General features: G+C 42.2%; 1 protein-coding gene across 2 annotated transcripts; it reads left to right on the top strand.

Annotated features, from left to right (window-relative positions):
* Positions 1-27,197, top strand: PLEKHF1 (pleckstrin homology and FYVE domain containing 1). 2 transcript variants are annotated; one of them, XM_027867787.1, is made up of 3 exons: positions 1-148; positions 16,498-17,760; positions 25,298-27,197. In XM_027867787.1, exon 3 carries the CDS (start codon positions 25,312-25,314, stop codon positions 26,167-26,169), a length of 858 nt encoding a protein of 285 aa, XP_027723588.1. In that variant the 5' UTR covers positions 1-148; positions 16,498-17,760; positions 25,298-25,311; the 3' UTR covers positions 26,170-27,197. The 2 variants fall into 2 exon arrangements, with proteins under 2 accessions (XP_027723588.1, XP_027723587.1); XM_027867786.1 differs by lacking the exon at positions 16,498-17,760.

The following is a 27,197-nucleotide window of genomic DNA, read 5'->3' as shown; positions in this document are numbered from 1 at the left end:
TGTTTGGGAGCCTGAACGTTCCATCCTGGGACGGTCCGGCCCAGAGTTGGGGCTGCTCCTGACGCCGCGCTTCCCTGTCTCCCGTCCTGGTCCGGCCCGGGGCCGGCACTGGTCAATTGCAATCCAACCAGGACCCTGAAGGGATAAGGTAAAAAGCCCCTGTCTCTGCCCTGGGCTCAGGCCACTTCCAATCCTCTCCTAGACAGTTACCCCAAGTCAACCTTTTTGCCCCTCTTCCTACGCCAGAGATGCTCTGCCACCCTGCATTTGGAGCTGCTGAGCTCAGATCTGGCTCTGTATCTCTGCTGGGGAAACACCCCTGGTGTGCCCCCTGAACCCTGTTCTCTGACTCCCCCAGACGCCTGTCCCCCCTCTGCTCCCTCTTCCCTGTCCTCTTGACCTCTTTCGTCCTATGCTCCCCACCTTGTGCCCCCCTAAACTTTGCTCTCTAGCCTCTCCCCAGGCTGAGCTATCCCCCTCTTAATCTGCCTGCCCCTTAACTTCTTGATTTCTGTTGATGGCTCCACCATCCTTCCATCCTCATGGTGTTAGAGTCATCTTCGATGCTTCCCTTCCCTTACCCCCATATACAATTACTTGCCAAGCCTATTGATTCTACTTCCATAATAGCTCTCTCATTGGCTCTTCCGGTTGGGAGTCCCGGCAGCCATCCTGGTTCAGACCGTCATCCCTTCTTTTCTTTACTATCCTAATAGCCCCCACCTTCATCTTCCTATCTCCAGTCTGTCCCCACTCCAATTCATCCTTCACACACTGTCAGGTTAATCTTCTTAATGCACTATCACGATCATGGCACTTTCCTTCTCTGAAACCTTCAGTGGCTCCCTATTATCCATGGAATAGAGATATTATATGAATATAAACACCTGACATTTAAGGCTCCCCAGAAGCAGACTCCAATCTACTTACCCAGACTTGTCTCATACTAGTACCCTTTCACACATTCCATGTTCCAGCCAACCTGGGCTGTCTTTGTTTCTGTTCTTGTCCTGATTCATGTCAGGGCTTCTGCTCACACCATCCTAATTTCTGGAACAGATTTCCCTGACCTCTGTCAGATTCTCATCACAATTAATCTAAACTTCTCCTTTGCAATTATCTTGCTTCTTGTATCATAATTATTTGTGTACTTGACTTCCCTCATACATATACATTAGATTGTAAACTCCTTGAGGGCAGTCTGTGTTATAATCATTATACTATAGTATGTAGCACTGGGAAATATGGTATAGTGGAGAAAACACAGTATTTGGAATCAGAGGACCTGGATCTATAATTTACTAAGCATGGTCACACGAGAACTGGGAAAAGCTGGTAGAGTGGAGTCCCCAAAACTACAACCCTAGGGAAGGATTTGGGGAGGCTAGGTCAAGTGAAAACAAGGCCACCTTCACAGTTGGAGACAGAAAAGAGGAGTCAGGTTTCAGATAAAGAAACTCAGCCCTATGGGTCTAGTAATGGCCTTTTTGGAGGAAAGTTGTAGGCTTTGGGGCAAAAACATCTGAAAAGAATAGCCTTACCTTGGCCTTGGATGAGTAATCCATTTGGTGGGGATGTAGTTTTGGTCAGTGAGGGGTGTAGAGGGGGCTTTTGAATCCCTTGTGTTCTGGTCATGGGGTGATTAAATGCAAATTCTATCTAGCCTTCAGAGTCATGGGAGTCTAGGGTCAAAGGAAGACCATTGGGGCCTTTTCTTTATCCTCTTCACCTCCAGGGTAATACCAAAAAAGAGACTCCCACGCAGGTAGTGAGTGGAAGGTTACAGCATCAATAATTTGTAGCATAGTCCTTGGCCACTGAGATCTCAAAGCACTTTGTAAAATCAATTGTAGTCCTTCTTCCCCCATGAGTCAGTGATGCTATAACCTATCTGGTGAATCAAATGATTTGCTGATAGCATAATAAGGCTTCTGTCTACCCCTAGGCTTAGTCTTTCTTTACTTATCTGTCAGAAGTCAAACCTGTAGATTTTAGAGCCTTGTCATTTTAGATTACCTTGTCATACAGCATGTCGTAGGACAGGCCTACTTTGCAGACTATAATGTCTTTGAAGGTAGGGACCATTTCATTGTTGTCCTTGTATTTCCAGCTCCTAGCAAGATGCCTGGTACATCCTAATAAATGCTTATTGACTGATGGATGACCTTGCTCATGACAGAGCAGAAGAGACAGTACAGAAGAGGTTAGGGGTTTTTCCAGAGAAATCAAACCCAGGGCCTTTATGGGGTAAATCCACACCTGTTAGCATTGAGTGCAAGGTCACAGGGGACATGATAGCGATCTTCAAATATCTGAAGGGCTACCATTTGAGGACAGAACTAACAGCAATATATGGAAGTTACATAGGAGCAAACTGAGGCTTGACAAGAGGAAAAACCTCCCAACAATTCAAACCATCCAGAAATACAGGAAGCAGCCTCCAGAAGTACTGGGTTACCCTAGAGGTCATTAAGCAAAAGCCAGATGGCCTCTTGTCATGTTTCTTGTAGAAGGGATTCTTGTTTAGGGATGAATTGAACTGGACGATTCAGGATGATCTGAAGTTCTGATATTTTGTGGTCCTGTGATATGGCAGGCTGACCACCACCATGTGGAGGATGGAAGAGAGTTCTTAATAGATAAAGTCCTACCTCTGTGTCCTGGCCTCCCAGGAGGGATAGAGGGAAAAGATGTGATCATCTCAACGTGGGGCAGTGGAAAGCCCCTGAGATTGGATATCTGAAGATTTGGAGTCTAGTTTCTGCCCAATTCACTATAATTCACTATGACATTTGGCAAGTTGATTCACTTTTCAAGTTTACCTCAATTTCTTTATCTGTAAAATGGGAGTGTTGAGCTACATGATCTCCCAGTTCTATAGAACTCTGTAATCGTCTTTGGACAAATAGAAGACCTGAGATGAAGAGGTGAGGAACTCTGTGTTCATGAGATCTGCACGTCCTCCAGGCCACTGACTCGCTTCTCAGGCTGGGTCTGTGAGGCAGAAGAGAGTTATTCATTGATGGTCATAATACATTTGGTTCACACTTTTCAGATGCAATCTACCATCCTAGGATCACAGATTTAGGGTTGGAAGGGACCATAAAGACCAGCTAGTCTAATCCCTTTATTTTTTAAACAAAGAACCTGGCACTTAGAGAGGACGCATACCTCACCCTAGGTCCTACTCTGTGGCGAGTGCCAGATTCAGAATTTGAACCCAGCTCCTGTGACTCCAAACCCAGAACTCTTTCCACTGCACCATGTTACTTCCTCTGTATCCAGATAGTTGGAGATTTGAGTTGGGGTATCCTGAATTAACTCTGTCACAACTTTTCTTGCTTAGATGTAAACAAAAGGTGCTTTTCCCTCTTCTCACCCCAGGTGTCTTTCTCAAAAGAGCCAAGTCCTAGCTGCTTCTCTCCCAGTGACTACCACTCATTAGCCACACCCAAAATTCAGGCCCAAGCTGGGTGTTTGTGAGCAGGCTTGGCTCCAGCTGTTCCCACTGTTTGGCTAGCTAAGGGCTTGTGATTTCCATCTGGGCTCCAACAGCCAGGGAAGTTAGTGTATCCTGCTGGCCCCTGGAACTGCATTGTATTGTACACGTCAGCCCTGCGGGACTGCCAAGACCTTGTGATTTGGGTCCTGTTCTGCTGAGTAAATATGACCTGCCCTGCCAACTGCCCTTGATGAGCTGGTCCTGGCATTGGGTAGAAAGAAGCTGTGACAGAGCCATGTTAGGGGCATGGCAAGTGTGGTCTTGTTGACAGGCCAAGGGGAAAGAGGAACAGTATCCTAGGACTGGAGCATTGGTTCATTCAGAACCACCAGGTCCAAGTGGAGAGCAATATTAAATGTTCCCTGGCCCTAGGAAAGGACTTAAGGATTGAACTCAGAGCTCAGGGCAGGGGTTCCAAACCTTTCTTCATGTCATGGACTTCTGGCTGTCTGATGAAGCCTGTGGACCCTCTTCTGAGAACAATGTTCTTAAATGCATAAAATAAAATAGGCAAGATTACAAAGGAAACCAATCATAGTAAAAAATAAAGATCTAGCCTTTGGATTTTTTTCCCAACCAAGTTCACAGGACCCATGAAATCTGTCCAAGGACTTCAGGTTTAATAATGCCTATCTAGGGAAAGAGGAGACTTGTGATCTTACTGTTATAGAGAATTCCCTCTTCCAATACAGATGGGCCCCTACTCTGCAACTTAAGAGTCTTACAATGCTGCTTGGGGTGCTAGGACCATAAGTGTCTTGCCCACGGTCATACAGCCAGTATGTATGTATCAGCGGCAAGAACTGAACCCAGGCCTTCTTAACTCAGAGACCAGGTCTCTACCCACAAGGCCACAATGCCTCTCTGCATCTGTTTTACAGATGAAGAAACCAAGGCTTAGAGAGGCTTATGTTGTCAGAGACAGCACTTGAACAAGAGGTATGATATAGTGGTAATGTGTTTAGACCTCAAGCAAGTTACTCTCTGAGGTTCAATTTCCTTCATATATAAAAATTAATTATTTGGTGATCTTTATGGTTATTTCTTAAGCCTACCTGCTTGTACTGTTTAGTGTACCACACATTGCCTCTTTTGAGAAAACAAAAAATGAAAGCTCTATTTCCTGCCCTCAAGGAGCTTACAGTCCAGTAAGGGGAGCAAGATATATATACAGATGACTAATCCTAGCAGAAGGTGATAAGTGCAGCTGATGTTGTGGAAAGAATGCTAGATTTCAAGTCAGAAGACCTGAGATCTGTTTCCTTGTCTGACTTTGGACAAGTTTCTCGCCATGTCTGGATAAGATGATCTCTAAATCCCATGATTTTCTGATTTTGTAAAACACTTGAAGCAGCAATTAAGGGCCCCGATCTGGCTAAGTGCTATGGCTGATACAAGAGAAGTGTAAGACATGGTTCCTGTCCCTTTGGAGTTTACAATTTAGTGACAGAGATAAGATTTGTATGTGTGAAACAGTAAGGAACAACCCAAGATGGATTAGAATGGAGTCTTAAATGGTGTGGCATACACACGTTTCATGGATTAGATTGAGTTGAGCTTTGCAGGTTGAGTGGAATTTGGCTAAGTGAAGGGGACCAAGCAGAAAAAGCAATGCGAGTAAAAGTCCAAAGGTAAGAACAAAAGAGGCATAGTTTTGTGAGTCAGCTGGGGAGACTGGCCTAGGTAGTCAGTCAGTCAGTCAAGAAGCATTTATTAAGCACATATTATGCTTGCTATATGCCAGGTATACAGTTCCAAGTGCTTGGGATAAAAAGAAAGGCAAAAATAAGGTCCTGGCTCTTAAGGAGTTCACTTTCTAATGGGAAAGACAACATTACAAATGAATTATGTGCATTTAAGATAGGTGTCATGTAAATGGAAAGTAATCTCAGAAAAAAGGGACTGGCAGCTGGGCATACTGGAACAGTCTCTCCTAAAGAAGGCTGGATTTGAGATGAGAGAGGCCTTGTAGAGAGGTCATGTGAAATAGTAAGCTAGACACATACGGTATCCCAGATTAGAGAGGGCCCTGAAACTCGAGGCTGAAGAGTTTCAACTGAATTTCATTCCTTCAATAGTTGTCATCATATTTGGAGCCAAGGAAGGTTAATTTGGGCCATTTGGAGAGACTACATGGCATAGTGGATTCAGAGCTGGACTCAAGAGTTAAAAAGTCTTGCATTTGAATCCTGTCTTAGTACTTCCTAGCTATGGGGCTCTGGGCAAGTTACCCTCTGGACCTCAGTTTCTTCTTCTGTAAAATGGGATAATAACACCTACCTCACATCATTACATGACAATCAAATTGGTTAAGAACATAAAGCACTTATGAGATAATAATGTAAAGTACTTTACAAAACATGAAGAACTATATAAATGCCAGCTATTATTATAAAGGGGCAGCTAAGTGGAGTAATAGACAGAGCACTGGGCTTGGAATCAGGATGCCTCCTCTTCATGAGTTCAAATCCAGCCTCAGACACTTACTAGCTGAGTGACCCTGTGCAAGTCACTTAACTCTGCCTGAGTTCCTCATCTGTAAAATAAACTGTAGAAGGAAATGGCAAACCATTCTAGTAATCTTACCAAGAAAATCCCAAAATGGGGTCACGAAGAGTCAGACACAACTGAATAATAATAATTATTTTTAAAATGGGGGATTAGAGATGGAAATACCATTTTCTTTTTTTTTCCAAAAAGGAGCAAAGCACAAGTCCTGAAAGAGAGACAGAGAGACAGAGACACAGAGAGAGATGACTAGTTTACAAAGAGTAAGCTGCAAAAACTGCCCTAGGTCTATAGATCTATATCAGCTCTGAGGAGGGCCTGTGATATTCTTCACCACATATTTGATGACCCAGATTGATGTGAGAAGTAATATTAGGTGTAGTAGAAAAAACATAGAATTTGTATTCAGAGGACCATGGGTTCAAATCCCGATAAGCGCTCTGCTGCTCTATTGTGTGTGATGCCAAACATGTCAACTAATCTCTCTCAGCCTCAGTTTCTTCATCTATAAATAAAATGAAAGGATTTTACTTAATGGTCACTCGATTTCCTTCTATCTCTAAGCCCATTCTGATCATAAAAAGGAGCTATCTTTTTTATGGACAGGAAGGGAATGAGCATTTATTAAGCCCCTACTATGTGCTAAGCACTTTACAAATATTATTTCTGTAAAATTCTTTTTGACTACTCGCTGGGGAGGCTGGTCCTTGATGATGACTACTGGCCTTGCTAAGCCACCCTTTCTGTGGGGAGTCCATTTAATGGAAGGAAGCAACAAAGGCACCTAAGGCTCCCTGAGAAATTCCCATACCCCTTACTACTCACTTTGCCTTTCTCTTGCTCACTCACCTCTGGGGCTAGACAGGCCATGGCTACACCTTGCTCCATCAACTTTGGCTCCATATTAAAATGCCATTGAAAATTAATTACTGAGTTGTGATAGTTGTTGTTTTTTGTTTTTGTTTTTTTTTGCTAGGCAATGGGGTTAAGTGACTTGCTCAGGGTCACACAGCTAGTCAGTATTATGTGTCTGAAGTTGGATTTGAACTCAGGTCCTCCTGACTCCAGGGCCGGTGCTCTATCCACTGCGCCACCTAGCTGCCCCCAGTTGTTGTTTTTAAAGGCACCTATTTAATATCCGTGTGGGAACTTTTTTTTCTCCACTCCAAAGATTTTCACTGGTAGGAAAGGAAGATTAGATAATGCCCAGATGTGGCCTCTTTCCCCCTCGAAGTCTAAGAAACAGTGATCTAAAGAGAGTCTAGAAAGAGCAATTATTATTATTTTCCGTCCCTCAGCAATCAGACCCCAAATTAAGTGGTGACTTTTTAATTTGCTCTTTGTTTTTCCATCCCTAAATGACAGCGTTTTACTTCACTGGTAAGGAAAAATGAGAGCTTTCCATTTTTCTATACTGCACTGTATTTACCAGGAAGAAAAATCTTCAAAACACACTGAGACCCACTGAGTGAAGCAGAGCTGGGCTTTAAGTGAGGGTAATCATGGCATCGTGGGTGTGAAATTGGATTCTGACCTAGGGAACAGAATTGGTGAGTCTCTGGCACAGGTAGCTTCCTCCAAGGGAGCTGTAGGTCCCCTGAACAATTCCCAGATAAGTTCCTTCCCCTTCAGAGAAACAGAGTAAGCACTGGGTCTGGAAGGGTCACTCAAGACTAGAGGAGGACTTCACCTCTGTCTCTGGCAGTCTTGACTGATGGTATTGTTTTCTCTTCCTAGTGTTTCTTTTCTTCCTTTAAGGGAAGAACATAGCTATTCTAGGTATCATGTATATAAGAGAGTCTCTCAGACCTGAAGGAAAGGGAAACTTCAGGTCACACATAGCTTGCCCTAGAGTCATAGAATGCCAGGGTTAGAAGGAGGCCCTCAGAGTCTAACACATACATGAACAAGAATCACATCTATGGCTTCCCTGTTGTCTCCATTTGAACACCTGTAGTGGCAGGATACTCACTACCTCTTGAGATAACTCATTCATTTTATACAAGATAGGAGGTTCTGCAACATAAAGCCTTTTTTAGCAGACTGGGTTTACCTTAAGTTGGGACAACAGAAGGAAAATGGCATTTTTGATGCAAACTAAAGCCATTGAAAACAAGAAAGAAAGGCCTGTGGGGCCAAGTCTATATCTGCCTCCTGATGTACTCAAACAGGTATACAGGAGGCATGAAATGTGTACAAATGACTGAACTAGAAGGCAGTGGAGTAGATTTAGCATCTTGCTGATTAGCATGGTGCCTTACACAGAGAGCGTGATGCATTGATGTTTTTTGTTGAATTATTAGCTCTAAATTAGCAATCTCCCTGACTTTCTACAATGAATTATCATGTCTTTCCCAACATTGGGAACTCCTTGAACTCAGTTACGTCACTGCCTCTCAGAATACACTTGACCAAGGTTTAAAATGGGCACTGGGCAATGAACAGTACTGGAGACACATGGTTCCATTGAGTGGGATATTTACTTGATACCTCCTGTCTCCATATAGACACTAGAACCTCCTCCTCAGCCGCCTTCTCTCCCCATGCACCCTTAACTCTAAATGCTTTCTTCTTTTCTACCAGCAGCAGGGGCAGCACAGTACTAACACCCCTACCCTTGCTTTCAGAACCCCTATTGTATAGCTTTCCCTCAGTAGAAGGTAAGCTCCTTGAGGTGCCATTTTGTTTGATTGCATTTGTACTCCTCAGTGTTTGGTACAGTGCCTGGCACATAGTGCTTACTAAATGCCCTAGCTGGCTAGCAACTTACTGATGGATTTGAAATCTGTATCTAGTCTGTACTAGAATAAAATGGAACAATATCTAGGTCAAGAATGTAGTGTGGTGGAGCAGCTAGGTGGTGCAGTGGATAGAGCACCAGCCCTGAAGTCAGGAGGACCTGAGTTCAAATCCGGTCTACACTTGACACTTACTAGCTGTGTGACCCTGGGCAAGTCACTTAACCCCAATTGTCTTTAAAAAAAAAGAATGTAGTATGGTGCAGGGGATAGGTGGCCAACCTTGGTGCCAGGAAGACTTGGGCTCTAGTCATGATGGCCATAGGACTCTGCTCAAGTCATTTAAAACCTCTCATTGCCCCAGGTAACTGTCTAAGACTATAAATTGCTGAGCAGTTCCTGATTTGAATTGAAAAAAAGGGAATTTCCTTTTTGGGGAGTTCCTTATTCCAATGAAATCACAGGGTCCAACAGGATTAGATCATCACAGGATGCTTAGCTCTAGGAGTCTTGTGTGTGTGCTGGAATTTGGTTTTATCCAGTACTGTTCAGGTAAGTAGGTGTTACCTGGGGTTTTTGAAATTCATATACTGAGACTTCTTTTGTAATGATATTTGACCCATGTAATCAGCTAGACACTCATCCCCATGTCTCTTCCCCTCACCCCCTCCTTTCATTGTTTTGGCCCTTGAGTTGTGGCCCTTTGGTCAGTGGTTTAAAAAAAAAATACGGTATCTACATGGTCCTTCCTGGCTGCCGTTACGTGGAGCTCAAGGAGACTTCAGAACCTTTTCAGAAGGGCCTGCCAAAGAATTAGACTGAATGTTACGATCCTCTCACCTTTTCCCCTCCACCCTAGACCTAGTCAGCTCCCCATGCTCATTTTCTTCTGTCTCATTGTTCTGAGTCATTGTCTCCTCTCCAGTCTTGTTTTTCAGCCCTTTGCTCCATAATTTTATGCCTCTTCCTCTCCCCCCACTCCCTTCTCGATAACATCCAGAGGCCATTACTGAGAATAGTACTCACCCAGTTTAACTATTAACAGAATCTGCTGTATAATCTGGGCATGAGTTCAGTGGGAAGTCATGGAGAAAGGTGTGGGGTCTTGCCCTTCACCAAGAACTCTGTAGCCATCCTTGGAAAATTAAACATTCTATCACAGTTGTCAGACATGTTTGGTCTCATTCCACAAGGCTAGATCAGAACTGGACATCTGCATGAGTCTGATTCACCCTGTCTCAAATTCTGAAGGCTTAAGCAGATTTGAGCCAAGGTACATGAAAGCACTTGCGAAATATTATTTTAAGGAGTATTAATATTCTCATCTTTGTTAATGGGAGAAAAGGAAGGTTATAGATTATAAAATTTAAAAAAAACCTTTCCACTGCTTTCAATCAACCAACCAACCAATCAGTATTTATTAAGCAACTACTATGTGCCAGGCACTGCTAAGCACTCCTCTGTAGCATAATAAGATGCTACACATACATTGTATGCATACACATACGTTTATAGACTTATAGCTGGGAGGGACCTTAGAGTTTATTTAATCCAGTCTCCTCATTTTACAGTTGAGGAAACTGAGGCTCAGAGAGAGTAAAGGGTCACACAGATAGAAAGTAGCAGTTGTGGTTTGAACTTAGAGCCTCTTGACTCAAAATCCATGGCTCTCGACCTGAATCTACACTGCCTCTTCATATGTGAGTCTCTTCTGACTCGGTAGCAGCCTGGGATCCAGATGGTCACTAATGGGGAGCCGCAGGTGATCATAGATAAACCAATTGTCATTGCTTATGGGATATCTGTATTTTTGGTATTTGTGGACATTCCAAAACCAGCAACTTCTAGAAACAATAGTTGAAATAATATTAGCATGAACTCCATCTGCGGGTAGGAAGTGACGCCTCCTCTGTCAGGGAGCAGATCTATTCTCCTTCCTCAGAACCTTGACTAAGTGACTGCTCAGTGGCCAGAAAAAAGCTTCTGTCTTGTGCTAGGCTAGAGATTGTATATATGTATGCTTGAGAAGGGGAGTGAGAAGTTCACCTGCTTCCTCTTCAAAGATCGGAACTGAGTCATGCATAGTGGGTAAAGCTTGAGTAAAACACATTTATCTTCATTTCCTCCCATGCCTTCCTCTGGCACTGGATTCTGAGAATGCAGACACCAGAAGCCATGTCTGTTCTCACCCAAATTAGGCAAGTGGGCCAGTGACAATAAGGTTTCTTTTTACTCTTCCTTCCTCTCTCCCTCCCTCCCTCTCTCTCTCTCTCCCTCCCTCCCCCCCTTCTCTGTTTCCCCCCCACCCCTGACCTCAAGCCTCAAAAATTCTACATCCTCCCTCCTCCAAGTTGTCTACTACACTGACTTATCTAACACCCTTAAGATTTACCTAAATCAACAAGAATTTAGATCTGTAGTACCTGGGGACACACCCGGGGCCAAAACTCACAACCAGCAAGGTTACCCCAGGTTTAAGATAGTCTGTAAGTCTGTACCCACTTAAAACCACATCTCATGAAATCCCATGGATGTGTTTACATTTACTAGTTAGCTGGAGTACATAATTCAAATCAAAGGCCTTCAAGAAAATAATCAGTCAGCCAAACATTTTATTAAGTGCCTACTTCGCTAAGTTCCAGCAGGTAGGTGGCTCAGTGGATAGAGCACCAGGCCCAAAGTCCTGAGTTCAAATCCCACTGCAGACACTTAGTAGCTATATGAGCATGGGCAAATCACTTAACCCTGTTTGCCTCAGTTTCTCATCTGTAAAATGAGATGAAGAAGGAAATGGCAAACTACTCTAGTATCTTTGCCAAGAAAACTCCAGATGGGGTCACAAAGAGTCAGACACAGCTGAAAAATGACTGAACAAATGCTAAGTGCTGAGAATACTAAGAAAGGTGAAGGACAGTCCCAGTTTTCAAGAAGCTCAGTCTAATGAGGGAGACAATATGTAAACAACTATGTAGAAACAGCTACCAACAGGATAATTTGGAAATAATCAATAGAGGGAAGGCACTAGAATTTGGAGGGATTGGGAAAGGCTTCCTGTAGAGGGTGGATTTTAGCTGGGCATGAAAGAAATGAGGAAAATCAGAGGGACAGCATCCCAGGCATGAGAGACAACCAGTGAAAATACCCAGAGTCAAGAGATGGAGTAAGAAAAGTAACAATAAAGCTGTTCTCCCGTTGACCTGGGGCACTTTCTTCCACAAATACAAACACCGTCAGTGGGAATAGTGGCCACACACCTGTAGGGAATGTGTGTGACCAGGTCACACCCATGAGTGGGTCCATATAGAGAATATACGTGACCAAGACACACAAGTAGAGAAGCAAGTCATGCTTCTGACATACTGGCCTGGAGAGGGGAAAGTCTGGAAGAAGGATCGATGGCGTCTTCTGGTGACATCATCTTGCTGATCCCACTATGTCTTTCATAGTTGGAGGTCTTTGCCAGGTGTGCAGAATCTACGTGGTACATGTGGGTATGGCATGCAGTCTATGCCTGGCATTGCTCCCTGCTGCCCCGTGATCGCTGCCAGGCTTAGAGATGTAGAAGGCTACTGGAGCTACTCTCTTCCTCTGCTTTCTGCTCTTTTTGCTTCAAGCACAGAGGCCTTTAAAAAAAAAGTGTATTTATTTATTGCTAGTACTCTTTTAGAAAGCAAAACCTTAACACACCCATTTATTGGACTAAACAAGAATACTCCACAGCTTTTCTCCCCATAGCCAAGGGTGTGTCAGTTTTAGCCTTGGCTAAATTAGGCATTTCCTTCCCCTAGGGAGATTCTTTGACCCAATCATTAAGTTCTTTAGAATGCTAGTCCATTACTTTCACATTCCATTTTTTCCTCTCTAAGGGTAGATTAACCCCTATCAAAGTCCTCACTCTGACTTAGGGTTAGAAATACCTTGGGGGATCCCTCCTTAATTTCTTATTTGGGATCCTGTGCCCCCAAACCTAGCTAAGATGAGCAGTGGATAGAGCACAGTGCCTGGTTTCGGAAAGACCTGAATTCAAATCCTGTCTCAAGACACTAGCTATGTGACCCTGGGCAAGTCACTTAACCTTTGTCTCAGTTTCCTCAACTGTAAAATGGGGACAATACTAGCACCTAACTCCCAGGGTTATTGTGCCTGCTTAATAAATGCTTGTTTCCTTCCTTCCTTTCAAACTCATTTCAGGGAACTGTGCCATGGGAATGCCACAGAACTTTGTGGGTATCACCACATATAGTTTTTTGGGGGGGACCCAAAAATTATTTTAGATATATAAATAAAGCTGAGCAAGCACTTAAAAGCGAGGGCCAGAGGGCCAGGTCATTATCTTCCTAGCTGCATTCTGACCTTTTAATATGTATGTGTAGCCCATCAAAAATAAATTAATTTAATTTAATTTAAAAAAAAAAAACTTTTCCAGGTGTTAAGCCCACTTGACATGTTGACAAGTTGGAAACCCATTGCCTAGTAGAATAAGCTGTCAGTATGGGTAAGAAAGCATTTGCTGCTGCCCCTGGGGAGCTCACCTCACACTTTCAAAGGAAGTTTCTAAGAAAGTGAGGTTTGCTATACAGAATTTTGTTTTACAGCCAACTTGTTTCAAATTCATCTGTTCTGTATGTCACAGGATACCTGAGGTGTAAATTAGTTCTTTCTAAAACATAACTGGTTCCCAAAGATCATTTCCCAGATTGAAATGTTGGCGAACTGGTTGTGGCTGATAGTCTTGGCAATAAAAATCCAAATGGGGAGATTTTGCAGAGCCTTAGGTATTTGAAGGTGGGGGTGGGGTGAGGAGTGGGATACAAATGGAAAAAGAATTCATTGATAGAATGTAAATTCCTTGAGAGATCCTTTCACTTTTTTTTGTCTTTGTGTCACCCCAGCTTCTAGCACATTGGCCAGCACAAAGTAGTTGTTTAATGAATGCTTGTTAATTGACTGATTGATTGATATAATATAGTGGAGAAAGCCTAGAGTTGGAAATAAGATAGAGTAGGTTAAAATCTTGGCTCATATTATGTATTTACATATTAGCTATATGGCCATAGACAAATCACTTTTCCTTTCTGAATGTCAGTCTGCTAGTATGAAACTAACAACCTCACTGAGCTGTTACGAGTAAAATACTTTGTAAACTTTAAAGTGCTATATAAGTATGTTGTGATACTTTTTATTATGAATTTAACAAATATCATCAACCTTTCATTATACAAAGAACAGAAAGAGAAACTGTGAAACTGAATTGCTATTATATACAGTTTTTAATTAATTATATATAGGACAGGTATTCTGAATTTCGTTCTAACTCTGTATTTTTAAATGTTTTATTGATATATTTTTCTTTCTTTTCTTCCTTTTTTTTGCTTTCTCCCACTCCTTCCACAGTGTTTCCTCTACCCCCCCCCAAGATTTCCTGTACTTCATTAAGTATATTCTAGAAAAATAAATTTGCACATTGACAGTGCCTGAAAATGTATATCATGCTTCAGTCCATCATCTCTTTTTCAAGAAGTAGGAAGCATGCCTTATTATTGAGCCATTATTGGTCATTGTATTGATCACAGTCCTTAAGTCTTTCAAAGTTATTTTCTTTTTCATTCTCAAAATCATTGTATAAATTGTTCTCCTGGTTCTGCGTACTTCATTCTTCATCAATTCATGCAAATTTTGCCAGTCCAAATCAGTCCCTTTTGTCGTTTCTTATGGTACAATAACTTTGTATTACTTTCACATACTGTAATATGCTTAGCCACTCCCACATGGATGGGCATCCACTTTGTTTCCATTTCTTTGCTATACTAAGAAGTACTGCTATTGATATTTTGGTACGTGTTGGCACTTTCCTTCTGTCTTTGATCCCCTTGGTGCATATGCCTGGTAGTGCTATTATTGGATCAAAGGGTATACACAATTTAGTGATTGGGAGGGGGGAGAATTTAATCCCAAATTGATTTCCAGAACAATTGGACCAATTCACAGCTCCATCACCAGTAAAGCCAGTCCTCCTGACAGACTGGGATGCCTGTCCTCCCCCTTCCTTCCTGCAATCAACATTTTCCTTTTTTATCTTCTTTGCCAATAATGTTACCTATTATTTCAGTCATTTCATGGTTCTGTGATCTCATCAATGTGGGTACTTCCTCCAACTGTGCTCATTACAATCCATCCCTAGCCCTTCCTCCTTCATGACTCTTGGCCATATTTTCCCATAAATTCTTCATGGTTGGGGCAGGGGAGAGGGAAAGGAGCCATCCAATGTATAGAAGGCCCTTCTCCAGGTCTTTTTACATCATGTGAGTACCATTTGTACTGGACTATCCCCCTGTTAGCCCTTGTGCTTGTTAAATGATCAGCCTATACCTTTATCCAGTCATATGTGTTCTGTATGCTATCTTTTACATGACTGCTTGCCCACAGATCAGCACTGGCTGCAGTCTATTTACACCCACCATATGACTCTCTATTACACTCTGTATCTCCAGCATATTTTTTTATCTTTCAGTGATAGTGGCATTCCATGATTCACATCCATCATTGGAAAAAATATTGGGATTAAAAAGTTTTTTTTTGTTTCAAGGAACAGCTTGGGATCATTGAAAGCACTGCCTAATTTCCCAAATGCAATCTAGCCTCCTTTCTTCTGTTCAGTTCTGGTCCCAGCTAATTATCCTTCTGTTGTGTGTGTCCAAGATATGTATCCTGATGGACTAACGCTATGGTTAGTCCATCCAATTATATATCGTGATGTGGACAATAAGCATTCTTCACCCACTTGGTTTTTACTGTGTGAATTACTAAGCTGAATCCTTTAAAGAGGCTCTGGAGTGTACTGGGGCCTGGTACAATCAGCACAATGCCAGCTCCAATTATCTGCTCTAGGCAAATGACTCCCAGACCTGCATATCCAACCCTGTTCTTTCTTCTGAGCTCTAGGCCCACTCCACCAACTGCTTGCTATATATCTCCAACCAGAAGTCTTGTAGGCACCCAAAACTAACTCTATGTTTCCAAGATCGTAAAGGCTGTATTATTATCATCTTTCCCACGCCTAGCCCCACTCCTTCTACTCATCTGGTTCACAAACTTGGAGTGATTCCGTAGTGTTTCTTCTACCTCGCCTACTGTATGCAATCATTAGCTTTCTTCCTCTCTTCCAAGCCTCCCCATTTCTGTTGAGGTACATTCTTCCAGTCTCCCAGGTTTCTAATCTTAACATTAGCATCAACTCCTCACTCTCCCTCATACCATATATTCAAATTCTTTCAAATTGTTTCTACCTCCACAGCATCTCTTGCATCTGACCCCTTCTGTCCACACAGCTGCCACCTTAGTTCAAGACCTTCTCACCACTCACCTAGATTACTGCAATGGTCTCCTGATTAGTCTCCATGCCTCAAGTTTCTCATCACTCCAATCCATCTTACACACTGCTGTCAAAGTAATTTTCCTTATGCACAAATGTGACCCGATCAACTCTAATGGCTCCCTATTGCCTCTAGATACTCCTCTGTTTAGCTTTTAAAGCCATACCCAATGTGGCCCCAACTTATCTTTCCACCCTCACTAAATAGTGTTCTCCTTCCTTTACTCTGGGATCCAGCCAAACTGACCTTCTCTCTCTGTTCCTCACACATAACATTCCATCTTCCATATCTGGTCCTTTGCTCTGCCCATCCCATGTTTCTGGGATGCACTATCTCCTCATATCTGCCTCACAGAGTCCATTATTTTTCCTTTCAGATGCAAGTCAAACACCATCTTCTGCATGGAAGCTTTCCCTGATCCATTCAACTGCTAGTGCCCCACCTCAACTACCTCATATTTTTAACTACTACAAAATACTATCCATGTTTATTCACTTTATATTTATGCTGTATTTATAAATGTATCCAGCAAAGAGACCTAAGAAGGGGCAGGCATATAGGAGAACAGGAGAGAACAGTGCCATGAAAACAAAGAAAAGAGAGAGTATCCAAGAAAAGTAACAGCTTTAGTGAGGTTAAGGAGATTAGAACTGGACAAAAACAAAAATTGAGCCACTGGATTTAGCCATTAAGAGAGAATTGGCAGTTTTAGTTGAGTGGTTGGGTCAGAAACTAAGTTGCAAGGCGTTGGGAGGTGAGAACATTAAGGCAATGAGTGTAGGTTGCTTTTATTAAGAGTTTGACTGTGAAAGAGAGGAGAAAGATAAAATGATAGGTGGAGTGGGGTGGGGCATGTAGCATCAAGTGAAGGGCTTTTTTTTCAAGGATGGAAGAGATTTGGGTATGTTTATAAGCAACAGCAATGGAGCCATTGAATAAAGGGAAACTGAATATTAGAAAAAGGAATGATCAAGATGGACAAGATGGGAGGGGATAGAACCAAGGGACTAAGTAAAAGGGTTGACTCTGGGAAGGGAAAAGGCCACATCTTCCTATGAGACTGGTGCAAAGCAGTAGAAAATAGGGAATAATGTTGAGAGGTGTTGAAGAATAGAATTGGGGAGAAGAAAAAGTTCATGACTACTTCAAGTTTCTCATCAAAGTAGGGATGAAGTCCTCTGAAAGGAAGGGGTTGAAGTGGAGTAGACAGTGTGAAGAAAAAAAAGAGGGCTTGAAACAGATACTATGAGAAGTGAGATAGTCAATCAGGCAAGAGTTAGAGGGTAAGATGTATCTGGACATTAAGTCACGTCAGTTGGTAGTGGACTCAGTACAGTTCTGTGACTTTTTTTTTTGAGACTAGGTCTCCTTTTCTCTTCCATATGGAAAGTGCAGTGGCCATTCACAGGCCTGACCTCAGTACTAATTGGCATAGAAGTTTTAACTAGGATGCTCTGTTTCCAGCCTGGGCCGGTTCACCCCCTACTTAGAAGGGCTGGTGGCCTCTGCTTCCAGAGGTTCACCATATTGGTTCCAGACTTAGTGAGGACACTTGTTTAGCTTTGGCCCAACTGCAGCTCAGAACTTTCCAACTCAAGCAATCCACCATCCTCAGCCTCCCTGGTGTCAGGGATTACAGGTATGTGTTACAATGCCTGGCAGTTCTGTGATTTCTTCCAGTCATATAATGTTGAGTAGTATGTGATTGGGATTAGAGAACCTGGATGGTAGATGTAAACCAGGCTTGGGGTTTAGAAAGACATGAATGGTGACAAGAATCCCCCATGCTTAGAAAGCTCTTCTCTGCTCTGATTATTGATCTTCCCAGCTTCTTTTAAGTCCCAGCTAAAATCTTACCCTCTTACCTTACAGGAAACCTTTCCTGACCCCTCCTAATTTTAGTGCCTTTCATCTGTTCATTATTTTTAAGTATATAGCTTACTTTGTATGTATGAGCTTTTATGTTTTCTCCCCCATTAGATTCTAAGCTCCTTGAGATCAGGGACTGTCTTCTGCCTCTTTTTGTATCCCCAGCACTTAGCATAGTGTCTGGCCTATAGTTGGTAATTAATAAATGTTTATTGATTGATTGATTATGAATCAAGGACTCTAAGGGTAGACAAGAGTATAAGGTTAAAATGGTTAACTATGATGTTAAAATTGCAAAAGGAAAAAAGTGAGAACAGAACAGGGGTGATGGATAGGGAAAACTAGGACGAGTAGAGTGACCGGAGGTTGAAGTGAGGACAAGGAATAGATTTAGAAGAGGTTCTGGCTGGTGGAGGTGTAGCATTTGTGTTTGCTGAGATCAAGAATATGCCCCGCAACCTCCACTGTGGGAGTTAGGGAGGATGATGAACTGGGAAATCAGGATGTTTGTATACTGAAAACCCTAAGCATAAGGTCAGGGGTTGGAATGTAAATAAAGACTGTGAGCTAGGAACTAAACTCCTTGGAACTGAGAAGGAATGACCTAGGGGCCAATAGATAACCCCCACTTGGATATTGCCAGGGTGATTTAGCTAGAAAGAATGAACCTCCAAGCAGGAGAGATGGTTGAGCAATGGCTGAAGGGGATGGATCTGGAAGTCATTGGAGGAGCAAGGAGTTCGTCTACTTTTCCATGTGACTCAGAGTATTGTGGGGGAGGAGAATCAGAGAAGTTGAATCCAGTATTAGGAGACAGTGGCCAGAGATGCAGTGTTCCTGGGAGGAGCCAACTTTCTGTGATGTCAAAAAGATGGAAGGAACTAAAAGGAAGAAGTCTGATCTGAAGGGAGGTTTGTTAATAATGAAATGGCTTTCAGAGAGTATGATGGAAGGGAATGGGGACAAAGGGGGAGGGGGAGATAGATGAGTTTGAGGAATCAGAATATGCGATCAAGGAAAGAAGGTGTTTTTATGGGCAGCCTTCAACTCTCCCCCCTCAGCAGCAAGAGAGGGTATGCTCTGATGGGTGGGGAATTGAGGAAGGAGGCTTAACACCTGAGCCAGTCCCAAGTGATCTCATGGCAAGGCTTGGTCTGGGTGGCGAAATGCCAAGATCTTTGTATCTGGATCTGAAGGGCTGGAGGAAATATCGATATCATCAAGGCCATAGAAACCATTGAAATACTGATTGTATTAGTATTGCTATTTAGAGAATTGTTGAATAGTTACTTCTTTGGCTACATCTGTCAAGAAATCTTGTATTAGCTTAACTTATGCAGGGAAGACATTATGTTGGAGGGGTGCCCATAAGACTAGATTTTTTCCTACCAAATTAAATGCTTTTTCAAGACTAACAAACAAAAAACACAGTAGAATTTTGTTTTCTCTGCACCTTTCAGTCAACAGTGTAAACCTTTCTTCAAATTGCAAAACTGTAAAGATGTGGTCTACTGAAGAGTGAAAGCTTTCTTGTTTCCTTCTCATAGTTTCGTCACTGATACCTTCAATATGTGTGTGTGTGTTATTCTCATAAAGATTTTATAGAGATGAGGAGTAGGCATACTTTAACAATTTACTGTTATTCTCTTGGTACACTTTTTAAAAAGAGAGAATAAAGCCATCTATGATTTTTCTTCCAATCATTTATCATTTTCTCCTCTCTTAGCTATCTTGAGATTTCCTCAGTCCCCCTCAAACATGGTGCCTCCAACACAGATTTTTTCCAGGTGTGATTGGTCTAGCTGTTTTTCTTTTCTTTGGTGCCATTTCCACCTCCTAATATAGCACATTGGGGCCTGAAATGTTACCATCCCAAAAAGTGATTGTTCCGTTTCCTTCAATGAAGAGAACAATTTCTTAGTTTCTTATAGAAATGTTGACACATATTCCATTTTTTATTCATCTGTTCTCCTCCTTCCAGTTATATCTTTAAATGCTCTTATGATAATCTGGCCTAATTGGGTCTTATAACAAGCTTTCTGCAAATTTGTTTTTCTGTCCACCATTACTTGATGTTTTATGAGGTAATACAATGAGTAATAAGTAAGGGACAAGTCGTCCTTGCCTTGAAGTGTACTAGGGAGAAAGCTGAGATGAACTGGATTAAGGCAGCCTTATACTTGCTAAGTTGTTGTTTTTGAACCCAAGTACAAGATAGAGGAGGCAACATCAGAAAGAAATTCATCTGAAAAACAATACAGAGTTCTGAGTGGGTTGAAAGCTCAACATAAGTCAATGGAGTGCCTAGCCACCAAAAAAAAAAATGCTTGTGCAATCTTAGGCCACATGAAGGGAAACATTGTGTCCAAGACTGGGGAGATTCTATTCACTCTGTACCCGGCCTCAGTCAGATCCCGGATAGAGCATTGTGTTCAGTTCTGGGCACCACATCCTAAGAAGGAAGGACATTGTTAACACTGGCATCCCCCACCTCTCCTCTTCTTTTTCCATGTCCTTGTCTCAGTGCTTGCATCTGCTCCCATGCATTCAATGCCCATCTCCGTGAAGATGACTCCCAACTCTGTATAGAGAGCCTTAGCTCTTGCCTCCTGGTCCTGCATTATCCTATGTTCTACCCCCTTCTGGGCATCTCCAATTGTATGTCTCATAGGTATTTGAAACTCACCATATCAAAAAAAGAACTTAGTATATTCTCCTTCAACTCCACTCTCCTCCTCCAAACTTCCCTGTTTCTATAGAAAGCATCACTGTTCTTCTGGTCACCTGGGTTTGGAAAGCTTAGCCTGTTCCTCAGCTCTCTCTTTCCCACACTAATAATGACAGTAACAATGACAACACTTTAAAGCTTGTTTTATCTTTATAATAGCTCTGTGAGGTAGGTGCTATTATTTATCCCCATTTTACAGATGAGGAAACTGTGGCTGAGAGAGGTTAATTGACTTGCCCAGAGTCATGTAGCTCATAAGTGTCAGAGGCAGGATTTGAACTCAAGTGTTCCTGACTCCAAGTTCAGATCTCTATTCACTGCACCCTCTAGCTAATTCATATCCAATAAGTTGGCAAGTTTATTATTTATTGTGTTCATATAGCTGTTATCTGTTGATTTTTTAAAAAGCATTTGATTTAGAGAATCAAAATGTAGACTTGAAGGCCCTCTAACAAGCCATCTCATATGTCAAGTTTCTGCTTCCATAACATTTTTTCTACCATCCATCTCCTCTCTATTCTCACAACTACCATTGGTATTCAGTCCCTAACCATCTCTCACCTGAACTATTTCCTCAGCCACCTGACTGATGTCCACTTTCCAATCTCTTCCATTTCAAATCTGTCCTTCACACAGCTGCCAAAATAATTTTCCTAAAATTTCTATCAGACTGTGTCACAGACCTGCTCAAGTCATGCTCAAAGGCTTCCCATTTTCTCCAGGATAACACACAAATTCCTCAGCTTGACATTAAAAATCCCTCCCAATCTGGCTTCAGCCTACCTTTCCAGGCTAATTTATACAACTCCCTTCCAGACATTCTACATTCCAGCCATTCTGGCCTTTGCTGTTCCCCAAACCCAACGTGCCATCTTCCATCTCCATGCCCTTTCACAGACTGCTCTCCCCACTCCCTATGCCTGGAATGTACTCCCTCACCTCTGTCTCTTGGAATCCCTGTAAGAAGGTAATACTGATCCCTTTAAGTATTACTCTCACTCCCTCTTCAGATTTTTAAGTATGTACTTAGTTGTTCACACATTGTCCCCTCTCCCTCTACAAACTTACACAACTAGCAGAATTCAGCACTTAGCACAGTGACTTGCACACAGTAGGTACTTAATAAATGCTTGTCAAATTGGATGAATTGGAGTCTCCAGATGAGGGCAGCCAGGATGGTGGAGGGCTTCAAGATTAGGGCATTAGAGGATCAGCTGGAGGAACTGGGGATATTTAGCTTGGAGAAAAGAAGAATGGGGTGGGGGGAAGAAGGCAAAGGGAGTGTGTTACTTGCCTTCAAGTAATAGAAGGACTACCTTTGTTGAAGAGGATTAGCTTTGTTCTGCTTGGCTCCCCGAGGAGCTGTACTTAATTTTATCTCCAGTATCTCCCCATGACACTTTAAGGGCTAGTACTGTGTGTGTCTTCTACTTATTATTAATTGTATTAACCTCATAAAACAGCAAATAAAGGTGAAGGGAAAAATGAGTTTGCAGAAAGCTTGTCATGGGATCCAATTAGGCCAGATCACTGTAAGAATAGACACATGAAAAACAGAATAGATCTGTCAGAAAAGTGGATTTAGGCTTGATGGAAGGAAAAGCTTCCTAACAATGAGGACTATCCAAGTGCTTAATGAACTGTCTCAGAAGGTAGTGAATCCCTTCTCATGCAAAAGCTAGATGGCTGCTTCTTATAGATAGGATCCTTTTTCAGATATGTATTAGACTAGATGACCTTTTTAAAAAAAAAATCATTATTTATTTATTTATTTTTAGTACTCTTTTTTTCTTATTTCCTTTGCCCATTGAGAAGGCAAGCAATAAGATATCAATTATACATGTGAAATCATGGAAAACATTTACATATTAGCTATGTTGCAAAAAGAGAAACAAGAAAAATAAAGTGAAAAAATTATGCTTCAATCTGCAATCAGACTTCAGTTGTCTCTCTAGAGGTGAATAGCATTATTCATCAAGAATCCTATGGAATTATCTTGGATCATAGTATTTATCCATCAGAGAAGCTAAGTCTTTCACAGCTGATCATCATTACAATATTGCTGTTACTGTGTACAATGTTTTCCTGGTTATGTTCAATTCACTTTGCATCAGTTCATATAAGTCTTCTCAGGTTTTTCTAAAACTACCCAAAAACATAATAACAAAATTCATCTGGAAGAATAAAAGGTCAAGAATATCAAGGAAATCAGTGAAAAAATGTGAAGAAAGGTCATTTCTTAGAGCACAATAGTATTCAATCACAATTATACACCACAACTTGTTCAGCCATTCCCCAATTAATGGGCATCGCCTCAATTTCCAATTCTTTGCCACCACAAGAAAGCTGCTATAAATATTTTTGTACATACAGGTTCTTTTCCTTTTTCCTTTATCTCTTTGCAAAACAGACCTGGTAGTAGTATTGCTAACTCAAAGGATATGCACAGTTTTATAGCCCTTTGGGTATAGCTCCAAATTGTTTTCCAGAATGGTCAAATTCATTCACAACTCCACCAATAGTGCATTAGTGATCCAATTTTTCCACATCCTTCCAACATTTGTCATTTTCATTTTCTATCATGTTAGCCAATTTGTTAGGTGTGAGGTGGTACCTCAGAGTTATCTTAATTTGCATTTCTCTAATTAATAGTGATTTAAAGCATTTTTTTCCACATAATTATCGATAGCTTTGATTTCTTCTTCCGAAAACTGCCTGTTCATATCCTTTGACCATTTACCAATCACGCAATGGTTCTTATTTTTATAAATTTGGCTCAGTTCCCTTTTTATTTGAGAAATGAGGCCTCAATCAGAGAAACTTGCTGAAAATATATTTTCCCAATTTCCTCCTTTCCTTTTAATCTTGGCTTTAGATCTGATAGGTAAAATTTTCCATGTTTCCCACATTTACTTGTGATATCACCCCTTATGTCTAAATCATTTATCCCTTTTGACCTTATCTTGGTATTCAGCATGAGATGTTGGTCTATGCCTCATTTCTGCCAAACTGCTTTCCGTTTTCCCAGCAATTTTTGTCACATGTTGAGTTCTTACCCCAAAAGCTTGGATCTTTGGGTTTATCAAACACTAGATTTACTATTATCATTTACTCCTGTGTATTGTGTACCTAATTTATTCCACTGATCCACCACTCTATTTCTTAGCCAGTACCAAATTGTTTTGATGATTACCATTTTGTACTATAATTTGAAATCTTCCTTCTTTCGCAATTTTTTTTTCATTGATTCCCTTGATATTCTTGATCTTTTATACTTCCAGATGAATTTTGTCATTATTTTTCCTAGGCTTATAAAATAATTCTTTGGTAGTTTGATTGGTATGGCACTAAAGAAGTAAATTAATTTAGATAGAATTATCATGTTTATTATATTGCTTTGGCCTACCCACAAGCCCTTGTGCTTGTTAAGTGATCAGCCTACACCCTTATCCAATCATATGTATTTTGTATGCTATCTTTTACAGAACTTCTTGCACACAGATCATCACTGGCAACAGGCTGCAGTCTATTTACACCCACCATATGACTCTCAATTACACTCTGCATCTCCAGCATTTTTTTTTTATCTTTCAGTGATAGTGGATTTCATGATTCATTTCTCCAGTTGTTTAAAACTGTCTTTATTTGTGTAGTGAGTATTTTGTAATTGTGTCCATATAGTTCCTGGATTTGTCTTGGCATGTAGACTCCCGAGGATTTTACGTTGTCTATGATTATTTTAAATGGTATTTTTCTTTGTATCTCTTCCTGCTGGACTTTGTTGGTAATAAATAGAAATGCTGATGATTCATGTGAGTTTATATCCTGCAACTTTGCTAAAGTTGTTCATTGTTTCATCTGGATGGTTTTTGATGTCTTTTGTAATTCTGTATCTCCAGTGTTGAAGGGGATACACTCAGTCAACAAGTATTTATTAAATGTTTACTATGTGCCAAGCATTATGCTAAGTGTGAGGGATACAAAAAAAAAAGGCAAAAAAATATGATCTCTTCCTTTGAGGAGCTCACATTCTAATGGGAAAGATAATATACAAATAACTATGTATATTCAACTACATATATAAAGTGTACACAGAAGAAGAGGGCATAGATACTAGTCTCAGAGGATTTACAATCTAGGTTGAAAGACAAACCCAACTCACATAAAGTAGTTAAATTTGTTGAATGTGCAAGTGGATGAATGAATGGACTTAGGTACTAGCAGTCCTATTCCGCTTTTACATCATTGTGTCCTCTACCTTGCATATGGTTTTGTAAGTTGTAGTTGCTAACTAAACAACTGTTGAATGAATGAAATGCCCCCTAGAGAGCCATATGGTACCATCATGCTCTAATGAGCTAACCATTGAAGGCATCCTGGAAGTCGTATCCTATACCCAGTGAGCACTCATTCAGCATTCATGCTGGTACCTGGGACTGTGCCTGATACATTATAGGTATTCAATAAATGCTTGTGGCCTGATTTATTGTTCACATTGACGCTGACATGGTACCTGGGCTATTGCTACAATACTGACTAGTTGTTGTTTTTTTCTCTTATTTTCTTCACCTATGCCTAGGGAAGATTGAGAAGATGGTGGACCACTTGGTGAACACAGAGATCAACAGCCAGAGAATCGCAGCCGTGGAGAGTTGCTTTGGAGCATCAGGGCAGCCTCTGGCATTACCTGGTCGGGTGCTCCTTGGTGAGGGCATCCTGACTAAAGAGTGCCGCAAAAAGGCCAAGCCACGAATCTTCTTCCTCTTCAATGACATTCTGGTCTATGGCAGCATCGTGATCAACAAACGCAAGTATAGCAGCCAGCACATCATCCCTCTGGAGGAGGTGACCCTGGAGACCCTGCCCAGCACCTGGAATGCCAAGAACCGCTGGATGATCAAGACTTCCAAGAAATCGTTTGTGGTGTCAGCTGCTTCTGTCACCGAGCGTGAGGAGTGGATCAGGCACATCGAGGAGTGTGTGAGGCGCCAGCTGAGGGCCACAGGCCGCCCCCCCACCACCGAGCATGCTGCTCCCTGGATACCAGACAAAGCCACGGACATATGTATGCGCTGCACCCAGACCAAGTTCTCCGCCCTCACCCGGCGGCATCACTGCCGCAAGTGTGGCTTCGTAGTCTGTGGGGACTGCTCCCGGGAACGCTTCCTCATGCCCCGCCTCTCATCCAAGCCCCTTCGGGTCTGTGGCCTCTGCTATCGGGAGCTGGTGGCAGAGAAGCGGAAAGAAGAGGAGGGGGAACCAGAGGAGGAAGGGCGGAGGCAACCCCAGCAGGACCTTGCTCACTCACAGGGGACAACCTACGGGGCATCCAGTGGTGAGGATGAAAGCGATAAGTCCGATGAGGAGAAGGATGGGGGCTCAGCTGGTTCCTGGCCTACGGGGCTGGAGTTCTATGCCTCTGGGGTTAAATGGTCATCCTTCCACAGCTAACTTTTGTCCACAAATCATTCAGGGAACCAGGCTCCCCTGAACAGTTTCTTTTCTCTACAAAAGTATGTGGTCCCGTTGTCCCTGTTTGTTCAGACTTCTTTCGTGAGGGCTTGGAAATTGGACACTACAGAACAGGTTAGAATAGATTCTGAATTCTGTTGTGCTGCTTTATAAGCAAAGAGTGAGCAGTGGGGAAAAAAAAAAGCCCTCCCAGTGCCCGTCCTCCAAGAGACCTGCACCCTTTGGTCAAGCTCTTCCCATTTAGCTGGATAGGGAAACCAGGGTGTATTAGGAGCTTCCCACCCCCATAGGCTCAGGCTACAGCCTCTGCCTCTCATCCAGCTGAGCCAGGGGAGCATGATGCAAAAGACTTTCAGAACCTGAGGCAGGGAAAGGCCCAGAGGAGACTGACAAAGAGCAAGTATCATCTGTTTTTGGAGCTCCAGCCCATGATCATCTACATCCAAGAGAACCAGCTGTCCCAAGGACAACCTACTTCCCTGTTCAGTCTCCCACTCCCACTTCTCAGCATTGGCTATATGGCCCCTAAATCCTCTGGTCTGAGTTCTCTGCCCTCCCCCAGCAACACCACTGCTGCACGTGTAGCTTCTTAGTGTGTAGGAACTGATCAGAAACGTTTCCTCGTGTGCAGGCACCGTGCTGGGAGGGGCCTAAGACACCAATGTGGGTCCCAAGAACCCTGGTGACACCTGAAGCCAGATGCCCAGAGATTTCCTAGGTGCCACTTGATTAGAAAAACCGTAGCCCAGAGAGACCAGAAGTATCTTGGTCAGTCCTATCCCCTGGGTGTTCGTCTGGACATAATGGTGACCTCTCCAGCCCAAAGGGCATTACAATGCTGAAAAAGCCACATTTCTATAGTCTAGAAAAGGGTAGGGGCAGCCCTACAGCATCCTGAAGGAGCTGAGAGGGAAGCTGTATCAACGTTGACATAACTGTGGTACTTCCTATATGTTGTATCAGCCCAAATGTTCAAAGTTCACAATAATCATCTCCTGCATCTCATA

The sequence above is a fragment of the Vombatus ursinus genome, unplaced genomic scaffold (genome assembly GCF_900497805.2).
Source record: "Vombatus ursinus unplaced genomic scaffold, bare-nosed wombat genome assembly UNPS02014786.1, whole genome shotgun sequence".
Classification (NCBI taxonomy): domain Eukaryota; kingdom Metazoa; phylum Chordata; class Mammalia; order Diprotodontia; family Vombatidae; genus Vombatus; species Vombatus ursinus.
Note: the sequence above shows the minus strand (reverse complement) of the source record. Positions and strands in the feature narration are given on the sequence as shown.